At 49.4% G+C, this 21,549-nt stretch overlaps 1 protein-coding gene across 2 annotated transcripts in view; it reads left to right on the top strand.

The window, feature by feature from the left end:
* The window catches only part of LRIG1 (leucine rich repeats and immunoglobulin like domains 1), a 120,845-nt gene that overhangs the window by 94,335 nt on the left and 4,961 nt on the right, over positions 1–21,549 (top strand). For both annotated transcript variants that reach the window (XM_027121337.1, XM_027121338.1), the window contains 5 exons: positions 4,915–4,986; positions 5,756–5,827; positions 9,665–9,828; positions 19,259–19,579; positions 21,013–21,294. In XM_027121337.1, the coding sequence (XP_026977138.1) occupies positions 4,915–4,986; positions 5,756–5,827; positions 9,665–9,828; positions 19,259–19,579; positions 21,013–21,294 (911 nt within the window). The remainder of the gene's footprint in view (positions 1–4,914; positions 4,987–5,755; positions 5,828–9,664; positions 9,829–19,258; positions 19,580–21,012; positions 21,295–21,549) is intronic.

Here is a 21,549-nt window from a genome sequence, read left to right as displayed (position 1 = left end):
TCTGCTGCAGATGAGGAAACACAGGGGAAGGGATTTTGCCCAAGATCACACAGCCGCTGGGCGGCAGGCCTGGGACTCACCCGTGTGGCCCCGAAGCCTTGTGCCTCCCCTAGTCCTACCCTCTTTCTGCATCTCCCCAGCACTCTCTACAGATGCCTCCCAAGGAACATACAGGCACGGGGGTGGGAGCTGTTATCACTGTTCACTAGCTGCTGTGGGGGAGGGATTGGAGGAGGACAAGACAGAAGACGGCCCCCACTCCGTCTCCCCCAGCCTGTTGTGACGGCGAGCCGAGCAGAGCACGAGGATAAAGTAAATATTTTGAAAGCAGCAGTGGAGGGCGAGGCTCCGGGAAAGCCCGTGGAGGCAGGGGCTTTCTGCAGAGTTAACGTTTCTAATTTGTTTTGAAAAGTGGGGTTTTTCACGCGTTTGCTAGTCTGGGAGTTGCACGCGTTAGCCGTTTTGGCTGTCTGAGGATTCGTTCTCTTCTTGAGGCTCCTGCGTTCTGATAGTGGGTCACAAATGCCTGTCGGCCTTCTTTTTCTCCCCTAAACAAATGCTCCTTTCTCCCCCACCTCCTGGGCCCTTTACCCAGCAGGTTTGGGAAGAGCCAGGACAGCACGACGGGGTGGGACAGAGGCCTGTCATTGACCAGAGGAGCCTCAAGCTCAGGATGCAGCTGCGGGGATGGTGGCGCCGGGGGGCTGGGCGCCTGCGCAGCCATTCAACACAAGCCTTCTCTGCGGGGCCTGTCCCTGCGGTGGAACCTGGAGCCGGTTCTTGGGTGTCGCGGCTTCCAGGAGGCTCTTCCCTGCCAGCTGGGGGCGGTGACCCTTGAGGGCACTAGGGCTTCCGGTTCTGCAAAAGCCGTTCGCTGTCCGTAGCCTAGAGCCGCCTTCCTAATCGCCTGCTGTCTGTTCCCCAGCATGTTCTCCTACTGGACTAGGGTAACAGTCCGGCGTTTGACCCACTGGACTAGGGTAACAGTCCTGTGTAAAGTCCCAAGAAGGCAGCACGAGCGCCCGTAACCCTTGCTTGCACTGGCCGCTTGACGTGGGTGTTTGGAAGCAGTGGGTTCACGGTGACACTGTAAAATGCAGTGTGCAGTCTCCTCCCGCCCAGCCCCACTGATCAGGATCTTGGGCCTGGAGGCTCTTGTATCCTTTTCCAAAAAAACCAGAGAGATGCACACAACTGGGGGAAATTGGGACAGTGACAGTGGTTCCTTAATATGATTAAATATATGCAGTCATTTACTTAGGTGCCATGGTGTTGTGGTTATGTTGCAAAAGACAAAAAAAAAGAATCCTCTTCTTGGATAAAGAAAGAAAACTATGTGATAGATATTCCCAGTGGTCCAGCCCAGGTTGGGAGTGAGGAGTGGGCAGAGACGGAACAGGATTGGCACCATCAGGTGATGGCCGTAGCTGTGTGGCGGGCACGTGGGGCTCACGACACCCTCCCGTCTGCCTATGCGGGTGTGTGAAATCTTCCACATTAAGGGGGGAAAAGGAAGGCCCATGCTTTCCTGTGATCCGGGCGCACAGCTCCGGTTAGAAAGCACTGTGAGCGGGACGTGGAGGCTCTTCCTGCCTCGTGAGGTGTGCCTGGCCCTTGGGGATGCCGGGCTTCTGGTTCCGCATACACCAGCCTGTGTGCAGCCTGGAGCCGCCTTCCTAACGGCTAACGGTGTTGAGTCAGCGTTTGTTGAATGAAGCGGGGAGGAACCCGCGCTGCTTTGGTCTCCCCAGAGCAATGCGCGGACGCTCCGCGGCGTGGCCGTGCCACCGAGAGGCCCTGTTTAAGCGGCCTGGGGGTGAGTCTGTCGGACCCATTACAAATGGGGAGGGGCTCACATCAGCCAGGAGGGGGGCTGTCCCTCTAGAGCCGCTGGTGGGCTCGGCGGTGGAAGCAACTGAGGGGCGGAGGTCAGAGACCTCCCTCAGAAGGGAAGGTGGACACGCTAGCTGGCCTGCACTCTCTTACTTGAGGACCCGGGGTTCTCCCTGCCGTGCCTGAGGGCAGCCCGAAACTAAAACGTCTTCCAGGAAAGGAACAAGTGAGCAGCAGAGCCATAAAAGGCTTCCGTCTGCGAAGCCTGCCCTGCCCTTCATTTTTCCAGCTGCTGAACACAGCCATTTGGGAGGGTTCCTCAGTCCGGAGCTTCCTGGCAGGGCGTTCATTACACGCACCCACCCGACGCCCCTCCTTGCAGAATGCTTTTGGAACACCTGCTGGGGGCCTGCTGAGCTCATAGCCCGGGGAGGAGGGGAGGCAGGGTTTCTGGAGCACAGGTCAGCCGCAGAGGGGAGGGTTCGGTCACTTGCGGACGAAGAGGAGGCAGGTGCCGCCCCGTGGTTCCAGCTCTCTCCGGGGCATTCCTGGGGGCAGGGGGCCGAGTGACACAGCAGTAGCCGCTGCCCTTCAGCCTTCCTGGGGAGAAGGCGGCAAGAGCCGGAAGACCCTTGGCTGGGTTGGCGGGGCTGGGTGAGAGGGTGTGATAGGTGATCCCCAGGGTCGCCGTCTGCTCCACGTCGCTGGCGCGGGGGACGTGGGGCCGGCTCTGCCTTCCGGGAGCCATCGATCAGGTGCGCCATGTCTCCGCTGCCCACCAGCACGTGGCACACAGGCACGGGGACACACCTGGCCCACAGCCCCAGCTCTCCCGTGCGCACACAGCGGCCTGTCACTGGAACCACAGTCTGCCAGCCGAGCCCCGGCCCCCACCCGCAGACGCCTGCTGGGGAATGTGAGGACCTACTGTAATCCACCAACAGGAGATGCGCTTCTGGATAATCGAGCATCTGAGAGTTTGTTTTATTGGTATTGTCGCCGTTAGGAGTAACAGCCTGCCCTCGTGGTAGGAGAGGCCAACGTGACTAATATTTAATGGATGATATAAAGCACAGCTTTTTTTCCTGGATCTCGTTTACGGAAGATTTCACTAAACAGTTCAATACCGTTCACTAGGACCTGGAGCCCGCAGTGGCTCGGCCTGGGGCATCTGAGTGAGTGAGAGGCTGGCAGTGCTCTCAGTAGCGCCGGGCTTTGGTGCCCTGCGGGCTGGTGCTGGCTGGACTTGCTCTGTGGTGCAGTTGTGGAAACGCTTTCTGGGTGAGGTTGTTCTCACATCCATGCAGACCGCCTCCCAGAGAAGGAGAAGGCAAAGGGCTCTCTGGCCGTTGTGCTCCTTTACCCTCCGGAGGCAGGGCACAGAGCTGCTTTGTCTGAGGGCCGAGCCCAGAGTTGCCAGGGGGGCTGCATCAGCAGAGGACCTGGGAGGGCACCCATCCTGACGCACTTGGGGTGCGGCAGCCCTGTGGTCCGGCTGCCTCCCGAGTCCCCTGGCGAGGGCTGGGTCCTCTGTGTGTGTGATCCCATCTCCCGGAGGCAGTCTCCTGGTCCTTGCCTGCCGGGCCCCAGGAGCCTTTGGCACTTGGGTGGGAGCCCGGGGCCCGTGTGGCAGGCGGTGCCAGGCTGCCCTGCCGTCTTTGGTTTTCTTCAAGGCTCGCATTTCTTTTCTTCCCTCTTCTCAGGGAGGGCTGTGTGCTTGCTGTTTTCCCTTGTGGGTCCCGTCTTAACGAAGGTCTGAAGATAGATCTGGCCTTTAGTCGAGATCTTTCCCCTGGTCCTCGGTGGGTTCTAGACAAGGAATTCCCCTCCTGGCGAGGGGCTGAGCCGGCCTGCCTTTCTCTAAGGCTTTCTCCTGACCACCTGCCCTCAGTGCCTAGGAGTCCCTGTCCCACACCTGCGGTGCTGAGACCTCCCAGGAGCTGGTTCCCAGCAGCCCATGTCCTTCTTAACCTACCCTTTGGAGAGTCCCGGTGGACATCATCGTCAAAGAGCCCCATACTTGTCAGCACTACCTCAGGTGTTCGCTGGCAGAATTTCCTGTGCCAGCAGCAGTTAGAGGGAACTCCTTGGTGGGCTCTCATCAGAGCATCTGATAACGAGGAGGGAAAACTGGAACCTTGATGCTTTTCATTCCCAACGTCCAGTCACTCTAGGTGCCACTCCTACCCCAGTTCCAACACAGACTTCCCTTTGGATGACAGCCCATGGAAGAGGCATCCGTTTCTTCCATGTGTACTGCAGGGGCAGATTTGGGTTTCTGAGAAAACTCTGGACAGTCACTTATGAGACTGTGATTGGAATTCTCTGGAAGCGAGACCCCCCTTCTCATGGGTAGGTGGTCCAGGTACAGGCATTAGATAGCCTGGGGGGCTGACCGTTGAGGACCTGTCTATCTAGGATTTAATAACCTCGGGCCATTGGCATCATTTAAAACCCGGGCTCTTGCTGAAGAGCCGAGGGGCCTTCTCGCAGGCAGGGGTGCAGCGCACTGTGGCCGCATCCTGGCTGCCAGCGTGTGCCCCGGAGCTGGGGGGCCGTCTCCATAGGTACCTACTGTCCTGTCCTCCTCTTGCCTCCTCTGGGGACCTTTATCCCCAGAAGGCAGCTTTCAGAAGTGGGTGGTAGTTTTTAGTTCCAAGAGTTTTCCTCCTGACTGCTTCCTCTCGCTGGAGCAGTGGTGAGTTCTCTCTCCCCTGTGGGACTATGGCTACACTCCCCCCAGGGTGGTCCTTAGAGAGAGAGAGAGAGAGCCCAGGCTGGACAAGGTGATTTCCACTTAACACTGCAAGGGGCCTTTTTGGCGAGACAGTGCATGCAATTCCTACCTGTCATCACTGTTAAATTCTAATAAAGATAAAAGTATCTCATTTCAGAAGGGGGAGGGCCCACATACCTCAGATGCATAATCTCGGCACAGGTCAGATTTCCACCTGCCTCTCCCTGGACGGGCTTATCAGATAGCACCACCCTAATTGTGTGTTCTCTTTCTCCCCACCCTCCCTTGTTGCTCTCCCTCCCGCTCCCACCCCACCTCTGTTTCTGGATGTTTGGAAACTGCAGAACTCTGTCGGGAAACAAGATCAAGTCCGTGGCTAAGAGAGCGTTCTCGGGGCTGGAAGGTCTGGAGCACCTGTGAGTACCTTCCCTGACCCACAGGCCTGCCAAACGTGGCTGCCGGGGAAGTCTGTGAGCAATTTAAAAGCATCTTTGTAAACTGAGACAGGCTATTTGGAAACACCAGCTGCTTCCTTCTAAGTCAGCTTCAACTTTGGCCTTCGTTTTGCCTATGCCAGAAACGGTTACAGAACATATGGCCGCTCGGTGTTCAGATAAATGCCGTCCTCCTGCCTGGCCTCCCCATTGCCTGGGCCTGCTCAGGCCCTGGGCTCCCTTCCACTTCCACCAGGACCCTTTATACTGCTAAAGCAGCGCAGCAGTGCCGAGTACACGCTGGGTTTAACTGGGAGGTTCCTCCTGGTGTGTTCGCCTCTGAGAGCCTGGGAGGAAGAGGACGGAGCCAGCCCTGAGACGTCCGTGTGTCACCAACCGAGGCGGATGCCTCTAGTACTTGATTCTTAGGGTATTTTGTCTTTGAATCAAGTGCGGCCACAATTCTGTTGGGGAAGTTTTGCCTGTTGACTTGCTGAGCGGGCCTTGGCTTAGCTTTGATGCCACCCTTAAGGCTGGCTCGTTCCAGAGTTATTGCACGTGTCAAAGTAGGTGAAATAAGAGCCGCTTACCGTGGCCTTAGGACAGGACACGGGTGTCTGGCTCGTGCCTCTGGTTCGCTGGTGAAGCCTGGGCTGTCAGGAAAAATCCCTGAGCGTCGTGGCTCAAACACGTGGCTGACTTGAAGGGCGCCTGGAGTTTCTTTGCCTAAGTAGAGAATGTTCTTTTTCAGGAACCTTGGAGAGAATGCAATCAGGTCTGTCCAGTTTGATGCCTTTGTGAAGATGAAGAATCTTAAAGAGCTGTAAGTACCGGGGATTCTGTGGCCCCAGTTGGCGTGAGTAGAGGATTTCAGAGTAAGAAGTGCCTTCATTGGATTATGCTCTATTTTATATAATAGTTGTGATCGTTTATGGTTGTCTGTAAGTTCAATTGTCTTTTTGAAAAATGCCCTCTGGGGCTTATTGTGGGTCAGGGGTCAGCATACTTTGGCTTGTAGGGCCACAGTAAATATTTTCAACTTTTTGGGCCACAGGGCCTCTGCCATGACAGCTTGACTCTTGTAGCAAGAAACCAGCCATAAATAATACATCAACGAATAGGTGTGGCCGTGTGCCAGTAAATTCTTACTTACAAAAGCAGGCAGTGGGCCTGCAGGCCGTCGTCGACTAACCGCTGCTCTGGGTGATGTGAAACAAACTCTCTTCTGTAAATGGATAATCCTCCCTTTCATTACGTCAAGGACAAGTGCTTCATCTTTTAGGGGTGCCTACAATGAAGGGCTTGTATTGAGAGGGGCTTCTTAAAAGATCTGGGTGGGCTGTGAGCAGGGCAGAGCTCTCCGTGGGATGGTGACACGTACCGTGGGATAGCGAGGAGACGCCCAGCCCACGTGTGTTCCCAGGGCCCCCGTGGTGTTTGTGGGCCGTGATGCTGCCGCTGCAGACTTGCCGTGTGGGTCCATGGGCGACAAGGGTTAGAAGAGCTTGCCTGTGTCCTAGTCTCTGGCAAAGGAGCTCATCTAAGTATTCAGGTGGCAACACCCAGGTTTCCTGTCTTCTTCCTGTACGTGAGTCCGATTCTGCAGCCATTGAGTCTGAGCCATAATGTCTAGTTCCCTAAAGGTGCAGCTTTGGGTTCCTACAAGTGCTGAGAACATCGGGCATGCCAATGGCCGTCTTTGCACCCTGAGCTCATCCTCGTCCCTGCGGCGAATCCTGGTAGACCCTTGGTGGCAGCGGGGAGGGGGGAATGGGGCAGTAGGGGGGTGCAGTCCCCATAGTTGGAAACCGAAGCAGGAAGAGGCCCCAGTGGCGTTCCCTGGGGTGAGTGAGGGGAGGCGAGGTGGACGGGCCCTGGCCTCACGACGTTCAGTGTCCTGCGAGATTCAAGTCTGTCAAGTTGGTGCCCTTTCTCGTAAGGGTCCTGATCTTAGAACGGGAGTTCGTGGAAGGATGGACACTTGGATAGATATGTGATAAAGCAGGTATCACAGAACATTCAGATTTTACAAAGTGGTGAGTCTGTGAGTGTTCACGGTGCATTTCCCTCCAGCATTTCTGTCTTTGAAACTTTCCAAATAACGTGTTGGAAGTAAAAAAGATCCAGTTAAAGGGAAGAGAGAGAGAGAAGATTTTCCTTTGGGTCTCCTGAAGACTCAGGTTTCCTGAGACAGTTTTCTAGTTGGGACTAACTGGGCCCTTCCAGGTGCTTGGAGCCCCTCCCCCGCAAATGCATCTGTGTGGTTCTGGAGGCTCAGCCTTGGCCCCCTGCCTAGGCTTCCCATCAATCGCTGCATGTACCCAGCTGGGCTGGCCGTGGGCCCAGTCCTCTGATGGGAGAAACGGTTAATCCCACTTGGTCATTTTCTTCCCCCATTGGATCAAGGCAGGTTGTGCTGTGCACTTAGTCATCCTCTGGGTAAATTTCCACAAGCGATGATTAGAAACACATTTGGTGTTGGAATCATGAAAATGTGCGATATAAGCCAGCGGAGTGCCGGGATGGCTGCAGGCGGGGGCCTGGAATGGCCGTGCCTGTTGGCTGCGGGAAGCTGCAGAGCCTTGGGGTCACCAGCGATCCCCCGTCTGGCCTGCGCTTGGTCTCGGAGGTGATGTGTGCGTGTGGAGGGGAGGTCGGTGTCCCACCGGGTCCCTCCATTTCTCTCCCTCCATCCCGTTAATCCTAACTCATTCTTTAGGACAGCCTTCTGTCCGCCCTGAGTACCTGCCGTCTTCTAAGGTCTGGACCCCTCGGTGTGAGGAGGGTTTCATGCAGAGGAGGCAGGAAATTCTCTAGGGAGCTCGGCCAGCAAATGCCCTGAACGCATGACGTGAAGCTGAACCCTTTCCAAACACATTTCTGATCAAGGAGAAACGTCAGATTTGTTTTCTCCTGTTCCTGTGGTTCGAATGAAATATGTCCCTGTCCCCGACATAACGGGCTAAAGGCTCCCCGAGATGGCCAGTGTCCTCCCCTAGACTTCGTGTGTAGTGCCCAGGCCTTCCTGCGGAAAGGGGCAGGCACGTCAGATGCCCCTTGATGGGAAGCCGTCGGTGCTTCTGACGGGGAGAGGCCCTTCCACTCTTCGCCTGGGCTTGTGAGTTCTCCTGTGCCTGGCGGCAGCCTTCCCAACCACCACACACAGCCTGCCCTGGGAAGCTCTCCAGAGGCTGGTGTGATTCAGCCGCTTCTTCGCGCTCACCTGTGAGGGCCCGTCCACCACCTACAGTAACTCCTCAACAGAGCCTCTCTCCACGTATCGCTAAGCACAGCCCTACCGCCCATCAAATACAAAACCTAGGGCTGATTGTAAGGTCTAATATGGGCAAGCATCCCTGTTGTAATGGCTTTGTGCTCAATTATTTCAGTCTTGAATGAGCACTTCCCAAAATTATTTGTTAAAATGCCCAGCTCATTCGGGAACGGTGAGGAGAGGAGCGAAGAGCAGATTCTATGTCATTTCGTCTCTGCCTTGGGTTCTCTGCCTTCAGGTTCTCTCTGCCTTGCTGTTTACTAGTTTGATGGTTTCCCTGCTCGTTAGAAGGTCAGAGTGAAATGAAGAACGAGAAAGGGGCCTGAGGAATATGGGGGGGGGGGGGGCATTGCTCTATCACTGGCCCATGTGACATATTTGGAATTTCAGAGCATCCCGGTACCCCTTTTTTGTCACCATGTACCGGGGACAGTTTATTCCAGGGAAGCGCATGTAATAAGTCCTGTGTCCATCCCCATGCCGGGCTAACCTCTGCTCTTGAGCTCACAGCCCGAGGTCTTCCAGGAACACGGCAGCTCAGCCCCTCAGCTGACTTATCTTCGAGTGACTCCTCAGGAAGGAATGTCCGCAGAGATGGCGATTCCGATTTCTGTTGAAAAAGCTGATCCTCAGTTGCTGAGAAATGAGAAAGAAAATATGCTCTGTTTTGGTTGGAGCCTCACAAAACCCAAGTTGTGCGTTCTCATGCTCCCTGGGCAGTGGCAATTAACTCCCAGGCACTATTTAGGGAGCGGAGCCGAATCCTGCCGGCCTCCTGAATAGCGCTGGTGTGGAGATAAATACACAGACAAGAGGGGAGCACGCCCGCGAGGCGGACGTTTGGATGCAAGGAAACATGCAGCCCTGCCAGATGAAAACAGCAGCCACACGGAAAAGGGAGCCCTTCTCGGGCTTGAGATCGGAGCCTCGCATGGAGCTTGGACGCTCCAAGTGGCTTATCGGGGGGGTGGGAAAAAGCAGAGAGGAGGCTGTGCTACTCCTGTCTGCGGGATGCTCAGAGGCCGGGAGACGGCGTCCCTGGGGTCACATGAGCGCAGTGGCTGTCGTGGGACACGTGTGAACTCCGGGTGGCTGCTACTTGAAGTGTGGCCCTTAGACCAGTGGAGCCAGCATCACCTGGCGGCCTGTTAGCGATGCAGAATCCAACCCACTGAGCCAGAAGCTGCGTTTTCTCACAGTCTCCAGGTAGACTGTACTTACCGCTCTAGGTCGCAGGAGAGGAACCGTAAGAGAGAGCATCTCCCATTCAAGCTTGCTGACTTTCACGGCAGAAGCTGATCGGAGGCGATGGGTCATTCGGGGCACAGAGGCAGATATCCCTTCTTTGCGGTCACACTTCACACGACCCTTTTGTCTTGCTTTCAGCCATATCAGCAGCGACAGCTTCCTGTGCGACTGCCAGCTGAAGTGGCTGCCCCCGTGGCTGCTGGGCAGGACGCTGCAGGGCTTCGTGACAGCCACCTGTGCCCACCCAGAGTCACTGAAGGGCCAGAGCATCTTTGCCGTGCCGCCAGAGAGTTTCGTGTGTGGTAAGACTGTCTTTGTGATTTTTTTTTATTTTCCACAAAGGGTAAGGAGGCCAGGAGGCTTCACTATGGGAGTGATTCCTGTGATCAGAGCCAACCCTAGCCCTAGCCCATGGTTACCCATCAGCTGCTGGATACAATTTATTTCCCACTGAAACCACACGTAGTGTTTACGGTGCCGTTGCCTCATTATGTGGTTCTTGGAGTGCATGCGTTTAATCAGGAGCAAGCACGAGCTGCTTCAGTTACACGGCAAATAATCAGTTACAGGAAGATGGCTGTGTTGTTTCAAGCCAGCGCTGGTGCCCGGATTTAGCCGTGAATTTACTCAGCATAGGAGGCTGGGGTTTTCCTGTGTGTTTCTTTCCAGCCCCAAGAATGAAAGGTTAAACACAGGAAGAATGGGTCTCAGGAGAACAGCTGCTGTAGTAAAAAGAATTCCTTCATGTTGACTTGCGCTCTTGCTGTGTCTCCAAAGCACTGGAATCGGCACTGGTAGCTTTAAATTCTTTCTTCCTCCCGACTGTTGGCATGTAGGTCTTGCCATCTTTTGGACCAGGGGTGGTTGGGATCCAAGTTTGGCTGCAAAGAGCACAGAAAATGGTGAGCATCTGAACACAGAAACACACACATACACTCACACGTACGTGCGCACAGGCACCACACACCACACTCAAATAGAGATGATGCAGCCTCGTGGTCAGAAAGATGTGTTCAAAGAGCGAGATGAATTTTGGGTTGTTGCTGGTTTCTGCTCTAAGCAGGAGCGAGGGTGGCATTCCCGGGCCTGACTGGAACTGCTGGACAGGTGCGTCCTGCTGCCTTTCATCCCTCTGGTCTGCCTTGAGCCTTGCGTGTGATATTCCCAACCAGGGGCTCCCGTAGGGTCTGGGGACCCCAGTGGTCCACTTCTCTGTCCTACTTTTTGGGCACAGCAGTAGCCAGTGTGCCTGCTGACATCAAGATACAGGTGTCCTCCTTCCACACGCCCACTCACCAGCACCTCCATCACTTCTGAGAGCAGGCTTGCTTTCCTTTCTCCTGACCCAGTCCAGCAGGAAGCCTTAAGTACACTATCAACGTGGTAGCAGCCCTGCCGAATCAGCTGTCTTTACTGTCATTCTCATGGGCACTGTGCACACGGCCCCCCCTTGCCTAGGATGGAATAGCCGTGCCATCCATTGTTCCTTGGGTTTCTGGTCCCTGACCATTCTGTTGTCACAGAGCTCCCTGAAATTGCACTTTCTGCCCCTCCGTCCTGTCTCGTGCCACAGGGCATAACCTCTCCCTTTGGATAGGAGCCACGGCAGGACTTGGGACACGCTGCCCCCAGCCTCCGGCCTGTGGCCCTGGCGTACTCTGAGATGCAGCAGTTTTGACACATTTCTCAGAGCCACCTCCACATTTTCACTCAGGCTCCAACCCAAACAATCATCAAATACTAATGGGAATCATGAAAACACTTGGCAGGAGATCAAAGTTTCAAGCTCTGTGGGAATCTCCCAGTCCTTTTTTATAAAATGCAAGTATAACCCCTTCACGCCCACTAGGCTAGCTAGAATCAAAAAGTCAGACACCAACAAGTGTTGGTGAGGAAGCCTCCTACGCTTTGGGGGAGGGGAATACAACATGGCGTAGCTGCTTTGGAAGATGGTTTGGAAGTGTCTCAAACAGCTAACCGTAGAGTTACGATATCACCCACCAGTTCCACTCCTAGGTAAATACCCAAGAGAAACAAAATGTATGTCCACGTCAAAACTTGTACATGAATGTGCATAGCAGCATTACTCATACTGACCAAAAAGTGGAAGGGACCCAAATGCCCATCGGTTGATGAATGGGTAAATAAAATGTGGTATAGGCATACAATTAGGACTATTATTAGGCCATAAAAGGGAATCAGTCTTACAATGTAGATGAACCTTGAAATATAAGGCTAAGTGAACGAAGTCATTCACAAAACACTGTATGTTATATATGATTCCACTCTCATAAAATGTCCAAAATAGGAAAACCTGTAAAGGTAGAAAGTAGATAAGTGGTTCCTTAGGGCTGGGGAGGGGTGGAGGGAGAGGGATGATAGCTAAGGGTACAGAGGTTCTTTCTGAGGTGATGAAAAATGTTCTTAAAGTTGACTGTGATGATGGTTACACATATTTGTGAATGTACAAAAAACCGTGAAATTGTCCATTTTAAATAGGTGAATGATATTGTAAGGAAATTATATTTAAACAAAGCTGTTTTTTAAAAGAGAAGTATAATTTACATATAAAATTCACCCCTCTAAAGTGTACAAGTCAGTGGTTTTTAGAACATGGAACAGTTGTGTAACCCTCACTACTATCTAATTTTACAACATTTTCATCACCCAGAAAAGAAACCACAAAACCATTAGCAGTCACTCTGTCTCCTCCCCTGGCAGCCACTCCTCTACATTAGGTCTCTATGATTTACCTATTCTGGATGTTTCATATAAATGGAATCCTACAATACATAGTCTTCTGTGACTAGCCTTTTTCACTTAGTATAAATTTTTTATCATGTATTTTTAGTACTTCATTACTTTTTAAGTGGCTGAATAAATATTCCATTGTATGGGTATACATTTATTTAGCCATTCATCAGGTGGTTTCCTCTTCTTGGTTATTATAAATAATGCTGCTATGAACACTGCCGTACAAGTTTGTGTGTGGAATCTCTTGGGTTATATACTAGGAATGGAATTGCTGGGTCATACGGTAACTCCATGCTAAACTTTTTAAGGAGCTGCCAGGCTGTTTTCCAAAGTGGCTGCACCATTTCGTATGCCCCTCAACAATGTATGAGGAGTCTGATGTCTCCCCATCCTTGTCAACACTTGGTACTGCCTTTTAAATTGTACCTATGCTAGTGGATGTGAAGTGGAATCTCACTGTGGTTTTGATTTGCATTTCCCTAATGCCTAATGATGTTGAGTATGTTTTCACATGCTTAGTGGACTTATATGTATATCTGCCATGGAAAAATGGCTACTCAAATCTTCTGCCCATGTTTTAATTGGTCATTTGTCTTTTCGTTGTTGAGTTATAAGAGTTCTTTATATATTATGGATACTAGATCCTCAGCAGATATAAGGTTTGCCAATATCTTCTACCAGTCTGTGGCTGGGTTTTTTTTGTTTTTTTCGTTTTCTTGACATTTGAAGCACAAAGGTTTTAAATTCTGATTAAGTCCAATTTCTTTCTTTTTTTTTTTCTTTTGTCATTTGTACTTTTGATGTCATATGTAAGAAACTATTGCCAGAGACAAGGTCACAAATATTTACACCTATGTTTTCTTCTAAGAGTTGCACAATTTTATTAGCTCATACATAGTCCTCCAGTTTTGGTCTTCTGGTTGAAGACTCTTCTATTATGGGTCCCTCCCATGTCCCCATAAATTTTGGGGTCAGCTTGTCATTTATGCAATAAAGACGACTGGGATTTTGAAATAGGGATTGCAGTGAACCTCTTGATTAATTTGGGGAGTATTGCCATCATAATATTAAGTCTTCCCAATCTGTGAACATGTGATGTCTTTTTGTAACTCTTTTTCACTTTCTTTCAATGAAATTTATTATAGCTTCCGTTATACGGGTCTCACTTTCTTTTGCTAAATTTATTCCTGTTGGTGTTTTTTCTTTATGGTGCTACTTAAATGGAGTTCTTAATTTCATTTTTAAATTTTCATTGCTAGTGTATAGAGATGGGATTGAATTTTATGTTGATTTTGTATCCTGTAACTATGTTGAAATCATTTATTAGTTCTAACAGTTTTTCGGTGAATTCCTTAGGATTTTTTTAATATATGATCATCATGCCATTTGCAAAAAGGTAGTTTTTTTCCTTTCCAATCTGAATGCTTTTTTCTTTTTCTTATCTAACTGCCCTGGCCAGGTTCTCCAGTACAATGTTGAATAGAAGGGATGAGGGTGGACATCCTTGTCATTTTCCTGATTTTAGGGGAAAAGCATTCAGTCTTTCACCATTAAGTATGATGTTAGCTGTGGGTTTTCAGTGGATGACCTTTATTGAGTTGATGAATTTCCCTTCTATTTCTAATTTGAGTGTTTCGTTTTGTTTTGTTTTTAATAAATTTATTTATTTTTGGCTGTGCCGGGTCTTCATCGCTGTGTGCGGGCTTTGTCTAGTTGTGGCGAGCAGGGGCTACTCTTTGTTGCAGTGCACGGGCTTCTCATTGCGGTGGCTTCTCTTGTTGCGGAGCACATGCTCTAGGCGCACGGGCTTCAGTAGTTGTGGCACACAGGCTCAGTAGTTGTGGCCTGCGGGCTCTAGAGCGCAGGCTCAGTAGTTGTGGTGCACGGGCCTAGTTGCTCCCCAGCATGTGGGATCTTACCAGACCTGGGCCTGTGTCAGGTGCATTCTTAACCACTGCGCCACCAGGGAAGCCCTGTTGAGTGTTTTATGTTGGATTTTGTGAAATGCTTTTTCTGCATCTGTTGAATCACGTGATTTCTTTCCCTTTATTTTACTGATACGGTGTATTACATTTTTGGATGTTAAAACAACTTTGCATTCCTGGGATAAGTGCAACTTGGTCATGGTATAACATCTTTTTATATGTTATGGGATTTGGTTTGTTAGTTTTTTGTTGTTTTTTCATTTATATTTCTAATTTTTCTTTTACTCATTTATTTTTGGCTGCGTTGGGTTTCACTGTTGCACGGGCTTTCTCTAGTTGCGGCGAGTGGGGGCTACTCCTTATTGCGGTGCCTCCTCTGTTGTGGAGCATGGGCTCTGGGTGTGTGGGCTTCAGTAGTTGTGTCACTTGGGCTCAGTAGTTGTGGCGCGCAGGCTCGGTGGTTGCTGTGCATGGGCTTAGTTGCTCCGCGGCATGTGGGATCTTCCCAGACCAGGGCTCGAACCTGTGTCCCCTGCATAGGCAGGTGGATTCTTAACCACTGTGCCACCAGGGAAGCCCTGGTTTGGTAGTATGTTTGTTGAGATTTTTTTTTCTTATAATTTATTAACAAATAAGTATTTTTATTTTTTAGCTTACAGAAGGTCTTTTTTTATTCAAGTCAGTGTGAGTTGGTACTTCATTGTAGTTTTGATTTGCATTTCTCTTAATAATTAGCGATGTTGAGCATCTTTTCATGTGCCTGGTGGCCATCTGTATGTCGTCTTTGGAGAAATGTGTATTTAGGTCTTCTGCCCATTTTTGGATTGGGTTGTTTGGTTTTTTTGATATTGAGCTGTATGAGCTGTTTGTATATTTCGGAAGTTAAGCCCTTGTGGGTGGCGTCAATTTGGATTTGGATACTTTTTATTGTCTGATTGCTGGGGCTATGATTTCCAACACTATGTTGAATGGAAGCGGTAGGAGTGGGCATCCTTGTCTTATTCCAGGTTTTAGCGGGAAGGCTTTCAGCTTTTTACTGTTGAGTGTTATATACTCGGTGGTGGGTTTGTCATAAATAGCTTTTATTATGTTGACATGTGTTCCCTCTGTACCCACTTTGTTAAGATTTCTTATCATGAATGGATGTTGAATTTTATCAGATGCTTTTTCTGCATCTATCGAGATGATCATGTGGTTTTTGTCTTTTCTTTTGTTGATGTGGTATATCACATGGATTGACTGGCGTATGTTGAAGCATCCTTGTGACCCTGGGATGAATCCAGCTTGGTCGTGGTGTATGATCTTTTTTCTGTGTTGTTGCATTGTTTGCTAATATTTTGTTGAGGATTTTTGCATTGCTGTTCATCAGAGATTTGGCCTGTAATTTTCTTTTTTTGGTAGTGTCTTTGTCTGATTTTGGTATCAGGGTGATGGTGGCTTCATAGAATGTCTCTGGGAGTGTTCCCTCCTCTTCAATCTTTTAGAAGAGTTTGAGAAGGATCGGTATAAGTTCTTCTTTGTGTGTTTGGTAGAATTTGCCTGTGAAGCCATCCTAGTCCTGGACTTTAGTTTGTAGAGAGGTTTTTTGTGTTTTTTACAGATTCTACGTCACTCCTAGTGATCCATCTGGTCAATTTATCTGTTTCTTCTCGATTCCGTTTTGGTGGGCCATATGTTTCTAGAAACTTGTCCATTTATCCTAAGCTGTCGAATTTGTTGGCATATACAAATGCCAAATTCATATATGAATTTGTTCATAGTATTACCTTACGGTCTTCTGTATTTCTGTGGTATGGGTTGTTACTTCTCCTTTATCATTTCTTATTTTCTTTATTTGGGTCCTCTCTCTTTTCTTGGTGAGCCTGGCCAGAGGTTTGTCCATTTTGTTTACCCTTTCTAAGAACCAGCTCTTGGTTTTACTGACTGTAGAGAATTCTTGCATGTTTACTCATAAAGGTCTACAGTTTTCTGTTTTCTCTGGTTTTGTTATCAGGTAATACTAACCTTATAGAATGGAGTTAGGAAATGTTCACCCCTCATCTATTTTTTTTTTTTCTTTTTTGGAAGGATTTATGAAGGATTAGTGATAATTCTTTAGATGTTTGGTAAATTTCACCAGCCATTTGGCTCTGGAGTTCTCTTTGTCGGAAGTTTTAAAATTGTCTTTACTTGTTATATCTATGCAGATTTTCTTTTTCTTCTTGAGTCAGCTTTCAGTTTGTGCATTTCAGACAGGTTATCTAATTTGTTGGTGTACAGTTACTCATAGTATTCCTCTGTATTCTTGTCTGTTGCTGTAAGGTTGGTAGTATTGTCCTTTCTTTGATTAGCATTTGAGTCTTCTCTCCTTTCTCTCTTCTTTTCCCTACCCTACTGTAACTATGTATTATTCAGTTTTGTTGATACTTTCAAAGAAGAGGAGCAGAAGAGAGTTCCTCAAAGAACAGGAATAGAAGAGAGTCACAAACAAAAGTCCTTACGTATTTACCTATGTAGTTCCTTTAATGGTGTTTTTTTCTTTGTTTATGTGGAGTTACTGACACGTCTTTTCATTTCCGCCTGAAGGATTCCCTTTGGTATTTCTTGTAGGGCAGGTCTGATAGCTGTAAATTCTCTCTGGTTTTTTTTGTTTTTGTTTTTTAAGGGAATTCCTTTATTTTTATTTTTTATTTATTTATTTTTGGCTGTGTTGGGTCTTCGTTTCTGTGCAAGGGCTTTGTCTAGTTGTGGCAAGCGGGGGCCACTCTTCATCACAGCGTGCGGGCCTCTCACTATCGCGGCCTCTCTTGTTGTGGAGCACAGGCTCCAGATGCACAGGCTCAGTAATTGTGGCTCATGGGCCTAGTTGCTCCGTGGCATGTGGGATCTTCCCAGACCAGGGCTCAAACCCGTGTCCCCTGCATTGGCAGGCAGACTCTCAACCACTGCGCCACCAGGGAAGCCCTCGTTTTTTTGTTTTTAAATCTGAGAATGTTGTAATTTCTCCTTCATTTTTGAAGGATCGTTTTGCTGGATATAGAATTTAGTTAACAGTCTCTGTTTCAGTACTTTGGACATGTCTTCCTACTGCCTTCTCACCTCCATGGTTTCTGATGAGACATCAGCTGTTAATGTTATTGAAGATCCCTCGTATGTGAAGAGTTGCTGTGCTCTTGCTGCTTTCTAGATTCTTTGTCTTTGCACAGTTTGACTATGAAGCTTCTAGGTGTGGATCTTTGAATTTATTCCATTTGGTGTTCACTGAGCTTCTCGGATGTGTAGATGTAAACTTTTCATCCAACTTGGGAAGTTTGGGGCCATGATTTCTTCAGATGGTCTTTCTGTTCCTTTTTCTTTCTCCTCCTTCTTGGACTCCCATTATTTGTATGTTGTTATGCCTGATGGTATCCCACAGGTCTCTGTGGCTCTGCTCACCTTCTTCATTCTTTTGTTTCTCAGACTGGATAACCTCAGTTGGCCTGTCCCAATTTCCCTGGCTCTTCTGCCAGCTCAGTTCAGCTGTTGAGCTCCTTTCGTGAATTTTTTATTTCAGTTATTGTACTTTTAAACTGCAAATGTATATTGGGTTCATTTTTACAATTTCTAGCTCTTTCTTGATATTCTTTATTTGGTGGGAAAGGATTTACATACTTCCTTCTAGACATGGTTTCTTTTAGTTCTGTGTACCTATTTAAAAAGCCAACTTAAAGTCTTTTTTTAGTAGGTACAAGATCTGGACTTCCTCAAGGACAGTTTCTATTGACTGCTTTGTGTGTTTTTTTTTTTCTATTTTTTCTTTGTTGATAAATGAGTGTTTTAAATAGTGTAGCAACTCTGGAAATCAGATCTTCCCTGTGTCTTCCCCTGGGGTTTGTTGTTTAGTTTATTGTTACAGTTTACTTGTTTAGTGACTTTCGTGGACACACGTTGTAAAATCTGTTCTGTGCAGCCACTTTAGTCCCTCTGTGGTTGGCTTAGTGGTTAGCTAATGACTGGACAGAGTCCTTAAATTACTTCAGGCCTCCTGTCCTTTGCCCAGCATCTCTGCTGTGTGTTGGGGGTGTGCCATCACTTCCTGTTTGCACTGATCCTCGATGAGGGTCACAGGGAAGAAATTTGGACCCTCTGAGGTCTTTCCTGGACATACACATAGCGCTGCACATGCAGGTGGCCTTCTCGGTCCTCGGGAACATGTTGCCCTTTTCAAAGCCTGGTGATGACGTTTCATTCACCCAATTTCCTTTGCAGTTTCCTGGCCAGCCTATCAGTGGTTCCAACTGATACTTCTGCCTCAGCCCTGACTGCTGATTATTTTTACCACATGCCCCTGGGATAGGGCTTCCCTTGCTGAGCAAACTGTATCAGGTGGAACAAAAGGCAAGCCCCGAAGATGCAGCTTTTGTGGGCGTGCGCAGCTCACCCTGCCCCCCTCACTGGTTGCTAGGCTTGCTGAGTCTCAATGCTACTGTAGAGCTGGAGAGAGAGCGATGGGACTTCGGGTAGGTTATAATGCCATAAAGCTCACTTTTCTTCCTGAGATTCAGGTGTTTTCTTGAATTAACACTTCATGGGTTGTTCTAGCCTTCAGCTAGTTTCTAAGATTCCGAAGAAGTTGATTGTGATCATTTTTTGCTTATATTGTCACTGCTTTAATAGGAGCTGCAGATTTTCAGATGTCTTTATTCTGACATTCTGGAAGTACTTCATCCCCTCTCCCTTTGGAGTAAAGTTTGTGGGTGAGGCCCTTGCATTCATGGTTGACTCTCTGAGTCTTGTGTGACAGTGAGTAAGTGTACGTAGTCTTCTCATGGAAACTGCGGATTGCTTTGATAACTGACTACCAGTGGATGTGTTTGAATTGAGGAGCGTGACCATGGAGGGATCACCATTCATGTATCTGTAATTGGATACGGTCAGACAGCCACGGTGCAAGTCCCTGACAGCTTAGGGTGCACAGGGACCCCAAAAGGACTGGTCACTGCTCGGGTCTGACTCAGTTTCTCCTTCGCGTGAACAGCAGCTGGTCCCTGTGTCCGGAAGTCTGAGTTACTTACGTTGGTTCTTCTCACCCCAGATGACGTACCCAAGCCACAGATTATCACCCAGCCAGAGACGACCACAGCTGTGGTGGGCAAGGACATCCGCTTCACTTGTTCAGCCGCCAGCAGCAGCAGTTCCCCGATGACGTTCGCCTGGAAGAAGGACAACGAGGTGCTGGCCAACGCTGACATGGAGAACTTCGCCCACGTCCGCGCTCAGGACGGGGAGGTGATGGAGTACACCACCATCCTGCACCTGCGCCGCGTCACCTTCGGGCACGAGGGCCGCTACCAGTGTGTCATCACCAACCACTTCGGCTCCACCTACTCGCACAAGGCTAGGCTCACTGTGAATGGTATGCAAATGCCGCCTTTCCATTGGGGTGTAAGAGTTCTGCAGAGCCACACTCGTGATCGTTCTGTTGCCTGTGTGGAAATGATTGGGACGGGAGAAACACCAGCTTCACTGGGACATTACTGTATCGTACTGTTGCCTGGCTTGGGCCCAGAACAAGTGCTGTAGATTGTAGGGTTATTCTCAGTGCATTCTTCGTTTTGGGTGATTTTTTTTTTTTTTAATCCAGTTATTCTGTCAAGTGACAGTGTAGCCCCAAACCTTGTTTTTTTGTTTTTTCCATTTATTCTCCTCCTTAATCCAGGATGCCTGGTACCCAGATTCCAAGCATACCCTGATGCTGGGGAAGCTGATGCCCTTTGAGGAGACGGCACAGCCGTGGGGCCAGCCTGGGCGGGGCCAAGTCCGACAGTGGTAGGGCTGCCGGCCTGACAGCAGAATGGCCTGTGGGTGTTGGACAAGGAGTTTTACTGGGCAGCCAGCTTTAGAGCCTGTTGAGGTGGCTCCTTCAGGGCTGTTTGTGGTAGTGAGTTTAGGGTAGGAGGAGAGAGAGAGAAATAGCTTGGGCAGTTAACCCCTTGCCCCAGTAATCTAACAAGATTTTCTCGATCATTACAGTTAAAAAGTGCCAGAACTGCCCTGGTCTCTCAGCCCTTACAGACCCCCCAAAAAACTCCCACACTTTTTTTTACCACACATTGACGGGTTTGTCTTGGCTTATTCTGAAGGAGTCCTCATTGTTTCTCAAAAGGTCAGGGAACTGTTGAGAGTCCCCACCAAAGCAATCTTGATGGGTACAGTAGTGATGCCCGACATCTGGCTGGATGCTCAGCACTGTGTCAGGGAATATTTGGGATAAACAAGCTGGTGGAATGCTTTCCGCTCGTGTGTATACAGGAATATGGTTCCAGTACCACTGCTCCTAAATGAGTTTTCTTCAAGAGGGAAGAGCCATCCCATTGCTTTCCCCAGGGTGAAGGCATGTCACCTTCTCTCCGTCACAGCTTCTTGCAGGAGCAGATATTCTTGTTTCCTAGGCTCTCTCCGGGTGATTAAGGCAGGCAAGTATGAGGCCCTGGCATTTATGGGATATCCCTGTACAGACTGATCATGACATGACAGACAGCAGGTAAATGTTTCAGGAAAGCCGTACATTTGAGGGGGTGAGAGCCAGCCTTGGGCGTGTGGCGAGAGAGACTGATGGACTGGCTCCCCACTGCCCCTCCCCGGTAGGAGAAGCTGGGCAGCCCTTGGAAACCTCAGCTCCTCAGCTCCTGATTTACAGGGGGCAGGAGTGGTTCTGAGCACTGGGCAGATGCTGGCGTGCAGGCTGGTGAACTCATTCGCAGTGGTGGGGAAGGTCAGTTTGACAAACTTCTGGCCTTTGCATTCCAGCTTTCTAAAAACTCGACCCTGTGTGCTTCTGTTTTGCAGTGCTGCCATCATTCACCAAAATGCCCCACGACATCGCCATCCGGACTGGCACCATGGCCCGCCTTGAGTGTGCTGCCACTGGCCACCCTAACCCCCAGATTGCCTGGCAGAAGGATGGAGGCACAGACTTCCCTGCTGCTCGTGAGCGACGCATGCATGTCATGCCAGACGACGATGTGTTTTTCATCACTGATGTGAAGATAGATGACATGGGGGTTTATAGCTGTACCGCCCAGAACTCGGCCGGGTCCATTTCAGCGAACGCCACCCTGACTGTCCTAGGTTCGACTATAGATACACTGAGAGAGAAGAGAGTGTGTGTGCGCACACGTGTGCATGTGCATCTGTGTATGTGTGAGAGGGAGAGATATCCTTACTTATCCTAGGTACCTAGAGGCAAGGTTCTCTCAAACTGTTCTGTGAAGCCTAGAGTAGGTGAGTGTGGTAGGCTGTTTCTTTGTTTAAAATTTTAGGCTTCTAAGATTTTCTTAAACAAGTGGTTCCATCTCTTTAAGAAAAATAAGAGCCAGTGAATTA

The sequence above is a fragment of the Aethalodelphis obliquidens genome, unplaced genomic scaffold (assembly GCF_003676395.1).
Source record: "Aethalodelphis obliquidens isolate GAN/ISIS:26980383/991018 unplaced genomic scaffold, ASM367639v1 scaffold22, whole genome shotgun sequence".
NCBI lineage: Eukaryota > Metazoa > Chordata > Mammalia > Artiodactyla > Delphinidae > Aethalodelphis > Aethalodelphis obliquidens.
This window is presented reverse-complemented; position numbering and strand designations above follow the sequence as displayed.